We start from the raw sequence: 17,822 nt of genomic DNA on the forward strand, positions 1-17,822 counted from the left end.
TCAGAGGGATTTGAGTGGTTTTGAGGTGACAGATCCATCCCTCTTGGCTTTTGGAGGGCAAAGAGATGGAGAAGAGAAAGAAATTAAGGCCAAACCAAGAGAAGCAGCCAGGTGTGTTCCCACCATGGATCACAGGGAATGCGGGTCACCAGGGCTGTGCCCAGCGTGGCTCCTCCAGAGGGGGATGGAGCTGGAGCAGCGCACGAAGCTCTTCCCACACTCGGGGCACTCGCAGGGCTTCCTTTACCGGTGCCTCCGTTGGTGTTGGGTCAAGGCAGAGCTCCTGGAGAAGCTCTTCCCACACTGGGGACACTCGTGGGGCCTCTCCCCAGTGTGGATGCGCCGGTGCCTGACGAGGGTGGAGTTGTCCTTGAATCCCTTCCCGCAGTCGGGGCAGCAGAAGGGCCTCTCCTCTGTGTGACTCTGATAGTGCTGGAGGAGATGGGAGCTGATCCGAAACCTCTTCCTGCACTGATTACACTCGTAGGGCCTCTCCCCAGTGTGGATCGTCTGGTGGACAATCAGGTTGGAACGCTGGCTGAAGCTCTTCCCACATTCCCTACACTTGTAGGGCCGTTCTCCAGTGTGGGTCCTCTGGTGCTGAATCAGGCTGGAGCTGTGCCTGAAGCTCTTCCCACACTCCTCAAACTCATGGGGCCTCTCCCCAGTGTGGATGCGCCGGTGCAGGACAAGACTGGAGTTGTGCCTGAAGCCCTGCCCGCAGTCGGGGCAGCGGAAGGGCCTCTCCTCTGTGTGCGTGCGCTGGTGCACGAGGAGATTGGAGCTGGTGGAAAACCTCTTCCTGCACTGATCACACTCGTAGGGCCTCTCCCCAGTGTGGATCCTCTGGTGCTTGATCAGCTCAGAGCTCCACCTGAAGCTCTTCCCACACTCCACGCACGTGTGGGGCTTCTCCCCATCATGGAGCTGCTCATGGAGCACCAGCTCCGAGCTCTGGCTCCATCTCCGGCCGCCTTCCCGGCCCAGGCTGGGTCTTTCCCCCTCAGATCGCCGCCATCTGCCTTTGCAGCCCCTCCTCGTGCGGCATCTCCGGGCCTTTTCCTCCCCGTTGGCTTCCTGCGCCGTGGAGCCGCTCCAAACGGCCTCTGCCACGAGCTTCTGCCCCGGGGATTTGTCCTCCCTGCTCTCCAGCCTCAGCTCCTGCTCTGGGGGAGGAAGGACAAGCAGAGGATGGCATTTGCCTCCGGGCCACAGGCAAGGGCAAGGAGATGCCCCAGGGCGTCCCCGGCACAGGGGCTGTGCTGCAGCCGGGGCCGTGCTGGGCTGGGAGATGGAGCAGGACACAGGGGCAAAGGGGCACTGACTTCCTCCTCACCTGCCTGCGTGTCCCGGGGCATCTTCCTCTTCCTCACAGCCTCCCAGGGCTTGGCAATGGGAAATCCTGGTTTGGGGAAAATAAGGGATGAGCACGGTGAGTTTCAAGGTCCCTCTGCCCAAGTCCAGCTCTACAAGTCACCGGACACCTGGGTTCCAGAAAAACCTCCCCAACACCAAGATTCAGCCCTAGAAAAGCCTCCCAGGAGTTCCCCGTCCCTACTCCCTCCCCTCTGGTGTTCGGGGGTTCCCCCTGTCCCAGCTGCTGGGGTCACGCCTGGATTGGGGGCCCCCCTTCTCCTGGGTGCCCGCCCTGCCCAGGCTGCTGGCAGTCCCAGCAATCCCAAAAGCTGCCCCCTCTCCGCTCTCCCCATGCAGGGATGCCGGGGCTTTCTGGGCTCCCTTTTGGGCTCCCTTCTCCCCTCACTCTCTGCTTTGGGCTGCAGGGGCTCCAAGGAGTCCCCCCTGCCCCTCTCCGGGCTCTTGAGGCTCCCGCCAATGGCGCCGCTCCCCCCTCTCTGGGCTCCCCACTTTGGGCTCCTGGCGGACACAGGGCTCTGCTCCTCCAGGCTGCCTCTGCCGGCAGCCGCCACCGGCACCCCCCAATGTCCCCCCAAGGGGCCTTTCCCGCTCAGCCTTGGACTGCTGCATTCTCCAAACATCCCCAAAAACCCAACTGGGAGCAACTGGGAGTGACTGGCTGCATGCTGGGGGTGACTGGAAACAACTGGGCTTATACTGGGATCAACTGGGATCATGCTGGAGGTGACTGGGATCATTCTGGCAGTCAGTGCCACTACACTGAGGCTGACTGGGAGTGCTTGGCAGCAAATGGGATCCTACCGGGACAAACTGGGAGTCACTGGGAACATGCTGCAGGGAACTGGGCTACACTGGGAGTGACTGGAATGACAGTGAGGGTGCAAGAGAGCAACTGGAACCATGTGGAGCATAACTGGTTGATACTGGCAGCGACTGGGAGCACACTGGGCTCACATTTGGATCACACTGGGAGGGACTGGACTGACACTGGGAGGATCTGAGAGTGACTGGGAACACACCCTGCACATCATCCCCCACACTGGGCCTGACTGGGAGCAACTGGGAGCACGCTGGGAGCAAATGGCATCAGACTGGGACTGACTGGCTTGATCCAGGAAGCAACTGGAACCATGCTGGAGGCAGCTGGGACCACACTGGGAGAGACTGGAAGCAACTGGCATTATACTGGGACCACACTGGGAGGGCTGCCATGTGACTGGGATCAAACTGGAGCTTCCTGGCATCATCCTGGGGTTGAAACCGAGTGACTGGGATCACACTTTGGGCTACTGGGAGCAGCTGAAAGAAACTGGGATCATGCTGCAAGCAAACTGGAGCAACTGGGAAGGACTGGACGCACGCTGGAGGACACTGGGATATTCTGGGCATGACTGGGGGATCACACTGGGATAACTGACACCTTACTGGGGCCACTGGCAGTGCCTGGAAATGACTGCAGACATGCTGGGGGCAACTGGCATATACTGGGAGTGTCTGTGACCATCCTGGGGGGACTGGAACCACCCTAGGAATAGCTGGGACCATGCTGGGGAGAACTGGGACCACCCTGGGGGCAACTGGGAGTGAGTGGGACCATGCTGGGAGGGACTGGGATCATCTGGGGAGTGACTGGGACTATAGCAGGGGCAACTGGGTTCAACTGGGACCATACTGGGAGGGTCCGTAACCACAGTGGAGTGATGGAACCACACTGGGAACAGCTGGGCCCATGCTGGGAGCTGTTATTAGAGGAACTGGGAGCAACTGGGATAGAACTATGGTCAAGTGAACCACAGTGAGCTAACTGGGAGTGCCTGGCAATGACTACGAGCATGTTCAGGGCAACTGGGATATACTGGGAGTGTCTGAGACCATATGGTGGTAACTGGGACCACACTGGGAATGTGCTGGGGGAACTGGGAACAAGTGGGAGTGATGGGATCATACTGGGAGTGACTAGGTCTATGCTGGGGGCAACTGAGAGGAACTGAGAATAGACTGGATCAAAGTGGGAAGAACTGGGAGCAACTGGGTCCTTGCTGGGAGCAGCCACTCCCAGCCCCAGGACCCCCAAAAACACCTCCCGGGGACCCCCCGTGTCCCCCCGAGGGCCATCTGTGGCTCGGCTTTGCAGCCCTGCCAGCTCCAAACATCCCCCCAAAAAACCCCAAAGCCAGGCACCCCCCGGCAGATTTGGGCCCAGCTCCCCCCGCCCGGGCACCTGCGGCACGGGGGGCGATGCTCCCGGGGCTGCGGCCACTTCAGGCAGCGCCAGAGGCACCAGATTCCTTCTGTCCCCTTCTCCTGCTCTTCCTGCTGCCGCTCGGCCTCTTCCTCCCTCCCTCCTCCTCCTCCCCGTTCCCCAAGGCCCAACCCTGAGGGGAAAGGGGGCAAGGAAAGGGCGGGAACCGTGAGGGGAAAGGGCCGGGGCCAAGGGGACGCGCGGCTCCAAAAGGGCCCGGTTTGGCTTCAAATCACCCAAAAGGGCCTCAAATGCAGCTGAAATTAGCCAGCTGTGGCCTAAAGTCAGCCAAAGAGGATTTAAATTATCCAAGGGGTCTAAAATCCAACCAAAGGGGCCTAGAATTGCCCAAACTGGTTTACACCTCCCTCACAATGGCCTAAAATCACCCTTAAATCTCAAAAATGTGCCTAAAATCCACACTGCACGTACCTGCTTCAGCCTCAAATCTCCCAAATGAGCCTCAAATTCATCCGGTTCTGCCAGAAATCACCTGAGTTGAACTAAAATCACCCACACGTGCCTGAAACCAACACAAGAGGACCTAAAGTCAACCTAAATGACTTCGTTTGGTGTAAAGTTACCCAAAGAACCAAAAAATCTTCTCAAATGAGCCCAAAATCACCAAAACCAGAGACCTAAAATCACTCACCCAGGATTAAATTCACCCACATGGGTGTAATATCATCCAAAGGGATCCCAAATCCCGCCTCAACCCCACCAGATTGGGCCGAAATTCAGCCAAAGGGGCCTCAAATGCCCCCGCACAGGCTGGGGATCCCTGGCGGGAGCTGAAGCCCAGCCTAAAGCTGCCCCGCCCGGCCCAAAATGCCCCCGAGGGGCCGAGCCTGAGGCCGAGCCCGGCAGCGGCTCCGCGCTCGCTCCGGGCCCTCCGCGCTCGCTCCGGGCAGTTTTGGCCGCGGCCCCGGACGGGCCCGGGCGGGACTGGGAGGGAGCAGGGAGGGCTCGGCAGGGCTCGGCCATTTGGGGCTCGCTTGGCCTCGGGCCATTGTGCTGGGAGTTGAGGGGCAGTCGCTGCGGGCTGTGCAGACAATGATTGCCTTTGGGGCAGCTGGGCAATTTCGGGGGGTTGTGGATTCTGGGGGGCTCTATTGGTGCTTTGAGGGGGGGTGTTTTTCTGGGAGAGTTTGGAGGTTTATTAAATTTTTTGGTTTCTTTTTTAAATTCGGGGGGTTTTGTGGGAATCTCTGGAACTTTTAGGGGGGGTTTATTGGAATTTCTGGGGGATTTTGGGAGCCTTACTGGAATTTTCCAGGTGTTTAGATGGATTCTTTTGAGGTCTAGGTTGTTTGAGGAATTTTTGGGGTTTTTTTGAGGAATTTTTTTGGGGTTTTTGGGTGTTGCCAGGATTTCTTTGGGTCTTGGGAGGATTTGTGGTGCTTCTTGGAGGTTTGGGGACTTTTATGGGGGATTTGTGAGGTTTAATTGGGATTTTGGAGAGTATGTTGGGATTTCAAGAGATTTTGTGGGCTTTTATTGGGATTCTAGGATGTCCTAATGGGATTCTGTGAGATTTAATTGGGATTTCATGGGTTTTATTTGACTTTTGGGGCTTTTAAGGAGATCTTGGGGCCTCTCAGCCCTTCCCTACACCCAGGTATAACCCCAAAGCCTCCCCCCAAAATTCCACTAAAACCCCACAAATCCCCTAAACATCCCAATGAAACCCTCCAAAACCCCAGAGAATCCCACAAAATCCCAGTGGAACTCACCAAAATTTAAAAAGAACTCCCAAAAATTTCAAGGAATCCCCCCTCAAAAAAAAAAAAAAAAAAAAACCCCAAACAAAAACCAACCCCAATAAAATCGCTCAAAAACCAAAAGGCCCCAAATTAACAAAAGTCCCCAAAATCGTGTAACCCTCCCAATAAACCCAATAAATCTCTCCAAACACCCCAACAGTTCCCCCTAAACTCCAAACAAAATCCCCCAAAGCTCAAAAAAGCCACCCCAGAATCCCCCAAAACTCTCCCAAAATCCCCACAAAATCCAATCCCAAAAAAGCCCCCCAGAATCCCCCCACGCTCCCTGGGGCCGTCCTGGCTCAGGGGCACCGGCCGGTGGAACAGGAGCCGCTTCAGGGGGCCCTCGGAGCTTTTTCGGGAGGGGGCACCATGGGAGACCCCCAAAAACGGGGGAGGGGGAACGCCTGTTGTGCCCCCTCCCGAAAATAAAACCCCAGACCCCCGTTCAGGGTGGGCCTGGGACCCCCCAGTACCCCCAAATCTCCCCCGGGACCCCTCCAGGAACCCCAAACCTCCCAGACTCCACCTAAGGTTGGCCCAGGACCACCCTGGACCCCAAAACCCCTAACCAATTACCCTTAGACCCCCCAGTTCCCCGCAAAATTGACCCCAGTCCTACTTGAGACTCCCCAAATCCCATCAGACTGCCCCAAATCCCCCTCAGACCCCTCAATCCCCCCAAACCCAATAAAATCCCCTCAGACTCCCCTAAATGCCCCCCAGACCCCCCTCAGAAACCTCCAGATCCCCTCAGAAACCCCCAGATCCCCTCAGAAACCACCTTAGTTCCTCTCACAATCCCCCCAAAATCCCCTCAGACCACCTCAATTTTCCTCAGATGCCCCTAAACCCACCTGAGAACGCTCCAGACCCTGTCAAGCTTCCCCCAAAGCTCCCTAGAGCCCCCTCAGCCCCCTCACTCCTCCCCAAACCCACCGCACACCCCCTATTCCCTGTCACAGCCCCCCAGGTTCCCCCGGCCCCACCTCAGCTCCGCCTCAGCAGCTCTGATCTCAACATCTCCCGCCTCCGCCGCGCGCGCGGGCTCCCCCAGCCAATCCCTGCGCCGCGCCCCGATCCAACCAATCACCGCACTGCACTTCCCAGAACCACCCAATCACCGCGCGGCTCCCCTCAGCAACGCCCGCCTCTGCCGCGCCGCTGCAGCCAATCAGAGGCGAGCCGCAGGCGGCGCCCCTCGGCCGCCGGTGCCGGGCCCCCGGGGGGTCTGGGGAGGGGCCGGGGGCGCTGAGGCGGCACCGGGGGCCGGGAGGGGTCTGGAGCGGGGCTCTGGGAGGGGTCGGGGGGGTTTGGGGAGGGGTCGTAGGGAGCTCTTCGGGGGTCTGGGGGGGCCCTTGGGGGGATGTGGGAGGGGTTTTGGGGGGCCTGGAGTGTCCTGGGCCGGGTTTGGGAGGGGCTGGGGGGTCCTGGAAGGGTCCTGGGGGGATCTGGGGAGGGGCCTTGGGAAGGGTCTGGGGGGGGTCTCAGGGGACAGCCTGGGCTGGGCCCGATTGGGGTCTGGGGGCTCTCAGGGGGTTCTGGGGGGGCTTTGGGGGTCCTGGGCCAACCTTAGGTGGAGTCTGGGAGGTTTGGGGTTCCTGGAGGGGTCCCGGGGGGTCTCAGGCCCACCCTGAACGGGGGTCGGGGGGTTTTGGGGGCAGGGGGCACAACAGGCGTTCCCCCTCCCCCGTTTTTGGGGGTCTCCCATGGTGCCCCGTCCCCAAAAAGCTCCGAGGGCCCCCTGAAGCGGCTCCTGTTCCACCGGCCGGTGCCCCTGAGCCAGGACGGCCCCAGGGAGCGTGGGGGGATTCTGGGGGGATTTTTTTGGGATTGGATTTTGTGGGGATTTTGGGAGAGTTTGGGGGGATTCTGGAGTGGCTTTTTTGGGTTTTTTGGGGGATTTTGTTGTTTAGGGTGAAATTATTTGGTTTTTAGGGAGAATTACTGGGTTTTGGGGGGTTTTGTGGATTTGGGGAATTTTGGATTTTGAGGGATTTTATTGGGATTTTGCAGGGGGTTTGGTTTTTTTGGGGGATTCCTTGAAATTTTTGGGAGTTTTTTAATTTCAGTGGGTTTCACTGGTATTTTGTGGGATTCTCTGGGCTTTTGGAGTATCTTACTGTAATTTTTAGAGTCTTTTTGGGGTTTTAGTGGAATTTTGGGGGACCATGGGTGGTCTTAGGGTGCTTTGGGGCATTCTCTGGGTGTGGGGAAGGGCTGAGAGGCCCCAAGATCTCCTTAAAAGCCCCAAAAGTCAAATAAAACCCATGAAATCCCAATTAAATCTCACAGAATCCCATCAGGACATCCTAGAATCCCAATAAAAGCCCACAAAATCTCTTAAAATCCCAAGAAACTCCCCAAAATCCCAATTAAACCTCACAAATCCCCCATAAATGTCCCCAAACCTTCAAGAAGCTCCACAAATCCTCCCAAGACCCAAAGAAATCCTGGCAACACCCAAAAACCCCAAAAAAATTCCACAAAAAAAAAAACCCAAAAATTCCTCAAACAACCTAGACCTCAAAAGAATCCATCTAAACACCTGGAAAATTCCAGTAAGGCTCCCCAAATCCCCCAGAAATTCCAATAAAACCCCCCTAAAAATTCCAGAGATTCCCACAAAATCCCCACAAAATCCCAGTAAAACCCCCCGAATTTAAAAAAGAAACCAAAAACATTAATAAAACACCAAACTCTCCCAGAAAAACACCCCCCCCCCAAAGCACCAATAGAGCCCCCAGAATCCACAACCCCCCGAAATTGCCCAGCTGCCCCAAAGGCAATCATTGTCTGCACAGCCCGCAGCGATTGCCCCTCAACTCCCAGCACAATGGCCCGAGGCCAAGCGAGCCCCAAATGGCCGAGCCCTGCCGAGCCCTCCCTGCTCCCTCCCAGTCCCGCCCGGGCCCGTCCGGGGCCGCGGCCAAAACTGCCCGGAGCGAGCGCGGAGGGCCCGGAGCGAGCGCGGAGCCGCTGCCGGGCTCGGCCTCAGGCTCGGCCCCTCGGGGGCATTTTGGGCCGGGCGGGGCAGCTTTAGGCTGGGCTTCAGCTCCCGCCAGGGATCCCCAGCCTGTGCGGGGGCATTTGAGGCCCCTTTGGCTGAATTTCGGCCCAATCTGGTGGGCTTGAGGCGGGATTTGGGATCCCTTTGGATGATATTACACCCATGTGGGTGAATTTAATCCTGGGTGAGTGATTTTAGGTCTCTGGTTTTGGTGATTTTGGGCTCATTTGAGTAATTTTTTTGCTTCTTTGGGAGACTTTACACCAAACAAAGTCATTTAGGATGACTTTAGGTCCTCTTGTGTTGGTTTCAGGCACGTGTGGGTGATTTTAGATCAACTTAGGTGATTTCTGACAAAACTGGATGAATTTGAGACTCATTCGGGAGATTTGAGGCTGAAGCAGGTACGTGCAGCGTGGATTTTAGGGGCATTTTGGAGATTTAAGGGTGATTTTAGGCCATTGTGAGGGAGGTGTAAACCAGTTTGGGCAATTCTAGGCCCCTTTGGTTGGATTTTAGACGTCTTTGGATAATTTTAATCTTCTTTGGCTGGTTTTCGGCCACAGCTGGCTAATTTCAGCTGCATTTGAGGCCCTTTTGGGTGATTTGAAGCCAAACCGGGCCCTTTTGGAGCCGCGCGTCCCCTTGGCCCCGGCCCTTTCCCCTCACGGTTCCCGCCCTTTCCTTGCCCCCTTTCCCCTCAGGGTTGGGCCTTGGGGAACGGGGAGGAGGAGGAGGGAGGGAGGAAGAGGCCGAGCGGCAGCAGGAAGAGCAGGAGAAGGGGACAGAAGGAATCTGGTGCCTCTGGCGCTGCCTGAAGTGGCCGCAGCCCCGGGAGCATCGCCCCCCGTGCCGCAGGTGCCCGGGCAGGGGGAGCTGGGCCCAAATCTGCCGGGGGGTGCCTGGCTTTGGGGTTTTGTGAGGGGGATGTTTGGAGCTGGCAGGGCTGCAAAGCCGAGCCGCAGATGGCCCTCGGGGGGACACGGGGGGTCCCCGGGAGGTGTTTTTGGGGTGTCCTGGGGCCGGGAGTGGCTGCTCCCAGTATGAGCCCAGTTGGTCCCAGTCACTCAATATGATGATGCAATTTGGTCCAAGCAAGGACGCAGTTGCTCCCAGTTCTTCCCACTTTGATCCAGTCTATTCTCAGTTCCTCTCAGTTGCCCCCAGCATAGACCTAGTCACTCCCAGTATGATCCCATCACTCCCACTTGTTCCCAGTTCCCCCAGCACATTCCCAGTGTGGTCCCAGTTACCACCATATGGTCTCAGACACTCCCAGTATATCCCAGTTGCCCTGAACATGCTCGTAGTCATTGCCAGGCACTCCCAGTTAGCTCACTGTGGTTCACTTGACCATAGTTCTATCCCAGTTGCTCCCAGTTCCTCTAATAACAGCTCCCAGCATGGGCCCAGCTGTTCCCAGTGTGGTTGCATCACTCCACTGTGGTTACAGACCCTCCCAGTATGGTCCCAGTTGAACCCAGTTGCCCCTGCTATAGTCCCAGTCACTCCCCAGATGATCCCAGTCCCTCCCAGCATGGTCCCACTCACTCCCAGTTGCCCCCAGGGTGGTCCCAGTTCTCCCCAGCATGGTCCCAGCTGTTCCTAGGGTTGTTCCAGTCCCCCCAGGATGGTCACAGACACTCCCAGTATATCCCAGTTGCCCCCAGCATGTCTGCAGTCATTTCCAGGCACTGCCAGTGGCCCCAGTAAGGTGTCAGTGATCCCAGTATGATCCCCCAGTCATGCCCAGAATATCCCAGTGTCCTCCAGCGTGCATCCAGTCCTTCCCAGCTCCTCCAGTTTGCTGGCAGCATGATCCCAGTTTCTCTCAGCTGCTCCCAGTAGCCCAAAGTGTGATCCCAGTCGCTCGGTTTCAACCCCAGGATGATCCCAGGAAGCTCCAGTTTGATCCCAGTCACATGGCAGCCCTCCCAGTGTGGTCCCAGTATAATGCCAGTTGCTTCCAGTCTCTCCCAGTATGGTCCCAGCTGCCTCCAGCATGGTTCCAGTTGCTTCCTGGATCAAGCCAGTCAGTCCCAGTCTGATGCCATTTGCTCCCAGCGTGCTCCCAGTTGCTCCCAGTCAGGCCCAGTGTGGGGGATGATGTGCAGGGTGGGTTCCCAGTCACTCCCAGATCCTCCCAGTGTCAGTCCAGTCCCTCCCAGTGTGATCCAAATGTGAGCCCAGTGTGCTCCCAGTCGCTGCCAGTATGAACCAGTTGTGCTCCTCATGGTTCCAGTTGCTCTCTTGCACCCTCACTGTCCTTCCAGTCAGTCCCAGTGTAGCCCAGTTCCCTGCAGCATGTTCCCAGTGACTCCCAGTTTGTCCCGGTAGGATCCCATTTGCTGCCAAGCACTCCCAGTCAGCCTCAGTGTAGTGGCACTGACTGCCAGGATGATCCCAGTCACCTCCAGCATGATCCCAGTTGGTCCCAGTCTGATGTCACCACAAACCCAGTCCAGTCCCAGTCACTCCCAGTACGATCCCAGTGTGATCCCAGTGCAGCCCAGTCCCTCGCAGTGCTGCCAGTGCTGGGGTCCCGCAGCCCTCTGTGCGTTCCCCGCTGCCGGAGGTGCCGAGAGGAGCCCCAAGGGCTGGCAGTGCCCGGGCAGGGTCCCCAGCCTGGCCCAGTTTGGATGTGCAGCGCCCAGTTTTCCCAGTTTGCCTCTCCTCTTGGCCGGGCCGGGTTCCCCCGCCCGCAGCGGCTGCGAGCAGCCGAGAGCCCCGCGCTGCCCGTGCCGAGCTGTGCCGGCTCCATCGCCGCTCCTGGCGCGGCTGCGAGGGCTCCGGGAACGGGGCAGCGAGGGTGTGGCTGCTGCTGGGGAGGAGGAGGAGGGAGGGAAGGGAGGGATGAAGGAGGAGAAGGAGGTGGGGCTAGGGAGGAGGGGGAGGAGGGGGAGAAGAGATGCAAGGGGAGGGAGAGAAGAAGGAGGTGGGGATAAGACAGAGGAGGCGGAGGAGGGGGGACGGAAGAGGAGGAGCGGGAGGAAGAGGAGGGGCAAAGGCGGATCGAGGATAGCAGGAAGAACCACGCGGTCGAGCCCTCCCTGAATTCGCAGCCCCCAGCTGTGGGATCATCGCCCCCCATCCCGCAGGTGAGCGGGGAGGGGGAGCTCGGCCCAGATATCCCGGGGGGTGCCTGGGTTGGGTTTTTGGGGATGTTTGGAGGATGCAGCAGTCCAAGGCTGAGCGGGAAAGGCCCCTTGGGGGGACATTGGGGGTGCCGGTGGCGGCTGCCAGCAGAGGCAGCCTGGAGGAGCAGAGCCCTGTGTCCGCCAGGAGCCCAAAGTGGGGAGCCCAGAGAGGGGGAGCGGCGCCATTGGCGGGAGCCTCAAGAGCCCGGAGAGGGGCAGGGGGGACTCCTTGGAGCCCCTGCAGCCCAAAGCAGAGAGTGAGGGGAGAAGGGAGCCCAAAAGGGAGCCCAGAAAGCCCCGGCATCCCTGCATGGGGAGAGCGGAGAGGGGGGAGCTTTTGGGATTGCTGGGACTGCCAGCAGCCTGGGGAGGGCGGGCACCCAGGAGAAGGGGGACCCCCAATCCAAGCGTGACCCCAGCAGCTGGGACAGGGGGAACCCCCGAACACCAGAGGGGAGGGAGCAGGGACGGGGAACTCCTGGGAGGCTTTTCCAGGGCTGAATCTTGGTGTTTGGGAGGTTTTTCTGGAGCCCAGGTGGCCGGTGACTTGTAGAGCTGGACTTGGGCAGAGGGACCTTCAAACTCCATGTGCTCATCCCTTGTTTTCCCCAAACCAGGATTTCCCATTGCCAAGCCCTGGGAGGCTGTGAGGAAGAGGAAGATGCCCCGGGACACGCAGGCAGGTGAGGAGGAAGTCAGTGCCCCTTTGCCCCTGTGTCCTGCTCCATCTCCCAGCCCAGCACGGCCCCAGCTGCAGCACAGCCCCTGTGCCGGGGACGCCCTGGGGCATCTCCTTGCCCTTGCCTGTGGCCCGGAGGCAAATGCCATCCTCTGCTTGTCCTTCCTCCCCCAGAGCAGGAGCTGAGGCTGGAGAGCAGGGAGGACAAATCCCCGGGGCAGAAGCTCGTGGCAGAGGCCGTTTGGAGCGGCTCCACGGCGCAGGAAGGCAACGGGGAGGAAAAGGCCCGGAGATGCCGCACGAGGAGGGGCTGCAAAGGCAGATGGCGGCGATCTGAGGGGGAAAGACCCAGCCTGGGCCGGGAAGGCGGCCGGAGATGGAGCCAGAGCTCGGAGCTGGTGCTCCATGAGCAGCTCCATGATGGGGAGAAGCCCCACACGTGCCGGGAGTGTGGGAAGAGCTTCAGGTGGAACTCCGAGCTGATCAGGCACCAGAGGACCCACACTGGGGAGAGGCCCTACGAGTGTGATCAGTGCAGGAAGAGGTTTAAGACCAGCTCTGTTCTCCTCGTGCACCAGCGCACACACACAGAGGAGAGGCCCTTCCGCTGCCCCGACTGCGGGCAGGGCTTCAGCCAGAACTCCAATCTTGTCGTGCACCGGCGCATCCACACTGGGGAGAGGCCCCACGAGTGTGAGGAGTGTGGGAAGAGCTTCAGGTACAGCTCCACCCTGATCCGCCACCAGAGGACCCACACTGGGAAACGGCCCCACGAGTGTGGGGAGTGTGGGAAGAGCTTCAGCCAGCGCTCCCACCTGATTGTCCACCAAAAGATCCACACTGGGGAGAGGCCCTACGAGTGTGATCAATGCAGGAAGAGGTTTCCCACCAGCTCTGGTCTTGTCAGGCACCAGCGCACGCACACAGAGGAGAGGCCCTTCCGCTGCCCCGACTGCGGGCAGGGCTTCAGGCAAAATGCCCATCTTGTCGTGCACCGGCGCATCCACACTGGGGAGAGGCCCCATGAGTGTGGGGAGTGTGGGAAGAGCTTCAGCCGGAGCTCCAGCCTGATCCAGCACCAGTGGACCCACACTGGGAAACGGCCCTACAAGTGTGGGGAGTGTGGGAAGAGCTTCAGGCAGCATTCCAACCTGATTGTCCACCAGACGATCCACACTGGGGAGAGGCCCTACGAGTGTGATCAGTGCAGGAAGAGGTTTCGGATCAGCTCCCATCTCCTCCGGCACTATCAGAGTCACTCAGAGGAGAGGCCCTTCTGCTGCCCCGACTGCGGGAAGGGATTCAAGGACAACTCCACCCTCATCACCCACCGGCGCATCCACACCGAGAGAGGCCCTACGAGTGTCCCCAGTGTGGGAAGAGCTTCTCCAGCAGCTCTCACTTGACCTGACACAAACGGAGGCACCGGTAAGGGAGGCCCTGCGAGTGCCCCGAGTGCGGGAAGAGCTTCGTGCGCTGCTCCAGCTCCATCCCCCACTGGAGGAGCTACGCTGGGCACAGCCCTGGTGACCCACATTCCCTGTGATCCATGGTAAGAACACACCTGGCTGCTTCTCCTCTTGGTTTGGCCTTAATTTCTTTCTCTTCTCCATCTCTTTGCCCTCCAAAAGCCAAGAGGGATCGATCTGTCACCTCAAAACCACTCAAATCCCTCTGAAGACAACTGAATTTTAACCCATGAAGGCTCCATCCCACCTCAAGTTGCTTCTTCCCTATTCAAAAAACCTCAATCCCACACCAAACTCACTCCGTTCCACAGCCGCCAGGGTGGGATGGGGTTGGGAGGGGATTGGGAGCAGTGGGATCCCAGTTTGGAGCAGGGGTGGGGATTGTGTGGCGCTGGCTGGGTGGGATGGGTTTGACAGCAAATAAAACTTTGAGAGTTTCTGATTTCTGTCCCGTTCATTCTCAGTCAGCTCTGTTTGCAGAGTGCCGCCTTCTCAGCTGATGAAATTCCTGTAAAAATCCCATTTTTTAAATCATCCAACCCAAACAATCCAAAAACCAATATCCAAATAAAACCACACACCCACAATTATTTTTTAAAAAAATTTTTTTTTTTTAGAGTACTCAAGGTTGTTGGTAAAGCTTAGTGGTTTGGATAAAATGGATGAGAAATTATAGTGGTGTTTGGTTTTGTGTTTATTGTATTTGTGATATGAATTATTTTACTAGTGTGTGTTAGATTGTATGTTTGGTTTTTTAATATTTTTTTTCCAAAGTGTATTGGTTATGGACTTAAAACTTTCAAAGGGTATTTCTTGTTATATAATTTGTTTCTTTACATGTATTGGTACTGTTAGAGTAATAGTTGTTGTTGTTTTGGCTTGAATCATTATTGGAGCATTGTAAGGAAGAGTTGAAATTATTATATTTCATTTTTATTCTAGTTTATTTCATTCTAAGTATAATTTATTTAATTAAAATGTTATTGTAATTTGTTGAGAGGATAGGAAGGAAGTTCAAGGGCTGGGAACTGGAATTCCAGACTCTGGGAGTGTGTGCAGGACCAGCCATAGTGGGATCAAACATGGGCTGGGATCAAACATGGGATGGGATCAAACATGGGCTGGGATCAAACATGGGCTGGGGGCACATGGGATGGGACCGAATAGAACAGGACGGCACAGACTGGGATAAACTGGGTTGGGATTGTATGGACTGGGATGGCATGGGCTGGGATCAGTGGGACTGGGAAAAAGCATTGGCTGCCGTTGGCTCCTTTGGCTCCCATCCACGGTGGTTTATTTGCCCAATTATCCAATCAAAAATAAACCAAACAAAATTAAATGTAACAGGAATTTTAATTAAGTAGTTTAGTATATATAAAATTGAATACACTCAAAATATTGACAATATGATGTGGTTAAAATTAGGGATAATTTGGTTCTGATAATAGCGCAGAAGCACACAAAACAAAACAACAATAACCGCGCGGGGTACGGAGCGCAGGGCTTTTGGACCCCCGCCACCTCACCTACGAGCCTGCCGAGCCAAAATCCCCCTTTTCATGCGCTATGTCATCACCATCTCCTCCCATTTTCCATGTGTCACATCTGTGTCACCACCCTCATCATCACCTTTACCACGCAAGCTCCACCATCCTTTTAGGGGGTCGCACACTCTTTGGGGGCCGTCTTGGAGGAAGGGCTCTCTTCTTCCTCGTGTCCTTCATTTCCCCTTTTGGGGTACACACGCGCACCAAGTGTGAGCCAAAGCTGGTATAATATAAGCCAATATTATGTTCCAATATTAAAGCAATAAATCTCATATAATTAACATTTTCCTGGTGTCCAAACCAATTCTCCTCTCTTCCAGATAAATTTAGTAATAGTTATCTCTTGCTTCTTCCTGTTCTGAGCATCTGCAGGAAAAGGGGGGACCCCTCCTCCCCCTTCCTTTCTTGGCATTTACCTTTGAACTGTTTTATTATTTCCAAATATGTATTACTGTATCAATATTGATTACTGTTTCAATTTTGTCAGCAGCAATCACACCTATTTTTCACATTGCTAAATATGTACAGATTTTTTATATAAATATAAAATTAGGTAATAAAACTGAAACAACTATTTTTACAAATAAGAAATAAATACAATAAATATATTTCATTAAAATACTAAAAATAAATAATAAAATACATTAATTTTTTTTCTATTTTGTGATGTAAGTCCCAGGTGGATGATGTCAGACATGGTGAGGCTGTGGATGAGGAGCAGGTTGTCCAAACAGGGTCAGCCTGCAAGGGTCTCATTCTTCTCTGTGCCCAGACCTCCTAAGGAGGCATTCAGCATCAAGATCACTCGGGGAAAGCTTCAGTTACCTTTTCTCTGAACTGAAAAATTAAAAAAAATACTCCTGTGATTAAAACGGTAAAAATCATGAGGTGCACTTTGAAATCTTCCTCCTGAACAGAACTCCAAACTGACTCCAATCACCGCACAAGCCCTGGAGACTTGAAGACAGTGGAAGGGAGACAAAGAGCCCCCGAGGGCTTTCTGTATTTTCATGGTCCCCACGGTGGATTTGGGGCTGAGTCCAGGAGCCTCAGGCACTGAGAGAAGGCTGAAGAAGCTGCTCAAGGAGTCAGCAGCAGAACTCCAAGGCCCTTGGAGCACCCCTGGGCCCCAGGGAGGGCAGGGAGTGCCAAAGGCTCCCCAGGGACTGGTGGGAGCAGATCCTCGAGGCCAGGACTGCAGGGAGCCCAAGGCTCTGAGCAGGGAACTGCAAAGCTGAGCAGGGCCTGGGCTGGCTGGGGGAAGCAGAAAGGCCAAGCCCTGAGCCCAGCCTGGGCCAGCAGGGCCTGTCCCTCACGGGGGGCTCGGGGCTGCTCGTGGGGCAGGGGATGTGAGGGGCAGCAAGGACAAATGTCACAAACCTGTGTGACACTGCAGATCCTCATGGACCCCAGGGGCCAGTGTGACCCTGTGGAAGTTGTGGAACCAAGGGATCATTGTGGCACTGTTGGGCCCATGGAACCCAGGGGCCAGTGTGGCACTGTGGAAGTTGTGGAACCAAGGGATCATTGTGGCACTGTTGGGCCCATGGAACCCAGGGGCCAGTGTGGCACTGTGGAAGTTGTGGAACCAAGGGATCATTGTGGCACTGTTGGGGCCATGGACCCCAGGGGCCAGTGTGACCCTGTGGGGCCTCATGGACACAAGAGGCCATTGTGAGCCTGCGGGGCTGTAACACCCCTGAACACTGAAATGCTGGGGGTAACCAAAGGTTCTTGACTTGAGTTTGGTGCACAGGAGAAACACCAACCAGGTATTCTCAACATGGACAGATGCAAAGAATATTCTTGGTAGGAAGGGACCCACGAGGATCATCAAGTCCAGCTCTCGAGTGAATGGCCCACACAGGGATTGAAGCCACAGCCTCGGTGACACCAGCACCATGCTCTGACCAACTGAGCTAAGAGGTCAAAATGACACAAGATTTTACTGGCAAAATATAGACAATCAAGGAACTTTAGCAATAGGATTTAATACAACATCCACTTCTATGGAGGCCCAGGGGCCTGCAATTCGTGTTTCAATCCCCCAGCCATGGAGGGCTAGCATGAAGCGAAACCACAAACCCCAGAGTGAGGGTGAAAAAGATGCCTCTCCCATAGGTCTTTGCAAACACTTGTAGATTTCTGTAAGGTAATGACAGTCCAGTGGCCCCGTGGCCTGATTACCTGAGTTGAGCCTTTATCTCCCATATCCAGTTAACCCCTGGAATGTTCTCTTCTCCCCATGCTCCCATTGGCCCCATTTTGGTGCATTCCCCCGCCCCTGTTGCCCTGTTGGTTGACCCTGCCCTTATTCCTGCCTCTGCACCATTTTCTCCTGTATCCATTGGGCTCTGCCCTTCGGCTCACTGTTTTGTCCCTGAACCCTCTTCAGCACCGTACCCCACTCCTGTCTCTCCATAAACCCAGTTGCTGGAGATCACATGAAGACCCATCCCTGCCTCTTCCTGTCAGCATCATTTTTAGTAGCAGGCTCTGGGCTTGGAAACGCAGGACACTCCAGGAACAGTGGCAGCTCCTGTGCTGCTACACACTTCAACAGAAAATACTTTCCATGGCATTAACTTCATTAAC

General features: G+C 56.1%; 2 protein-coding genes across 2 annotated transcripts in view; one reads left to right on the forward strand and one right to left on the reverse strand.

Moving 5' to 3' along the window:
- The window catches only part of LOC119696487, a 1,710,157-nt gene that overhangs the window by 443,567 nt on the left and 1,248,768 nt on the right, over positions 1 to 17,822 (reverse strand). The window contains 1 exon segment of the mRNA XM_038126215.1: positions 203 to 958. Within this exon segment, the coding sequence (XP_037982143.1) occupies positions 203 to 958 (756 nt within the window).
- The window catches only part of LOC119696488, a 1,499,846-nt gene that overhangs the window by 416,147 nt on the left and 1,065,877 nt on the right, over positions 1 to 17,822 (forward strand). Inside the window, 2 exon segments of the mRNA XM_038126216.1 lie at positions 12,531 to 13,552; positions 13,555 to 13,734. Of these exon segments, the coding sequence (XP_037982144.1) occupies positions 12,531 to 13,552; positions 13,555 to 13,734 (1,202 nt within the window).

The sequence above is a fragment of the Motacilla alba genome, unplaced genomic scaffold (genome assembly GCF_015832195.1).
Source record: "Motacilla alba alba isolate MOTALB_02 unplaced genomic scaffold, Motacilla_alba_V1.0_pri HiC_scaffold_31, whole genome shotgun sequence".
NCBI lineage: Eukaryota > Metazoa > Chordata > Aves > Passeriformes > Motacillidae > Motacilla > Motacilla alba.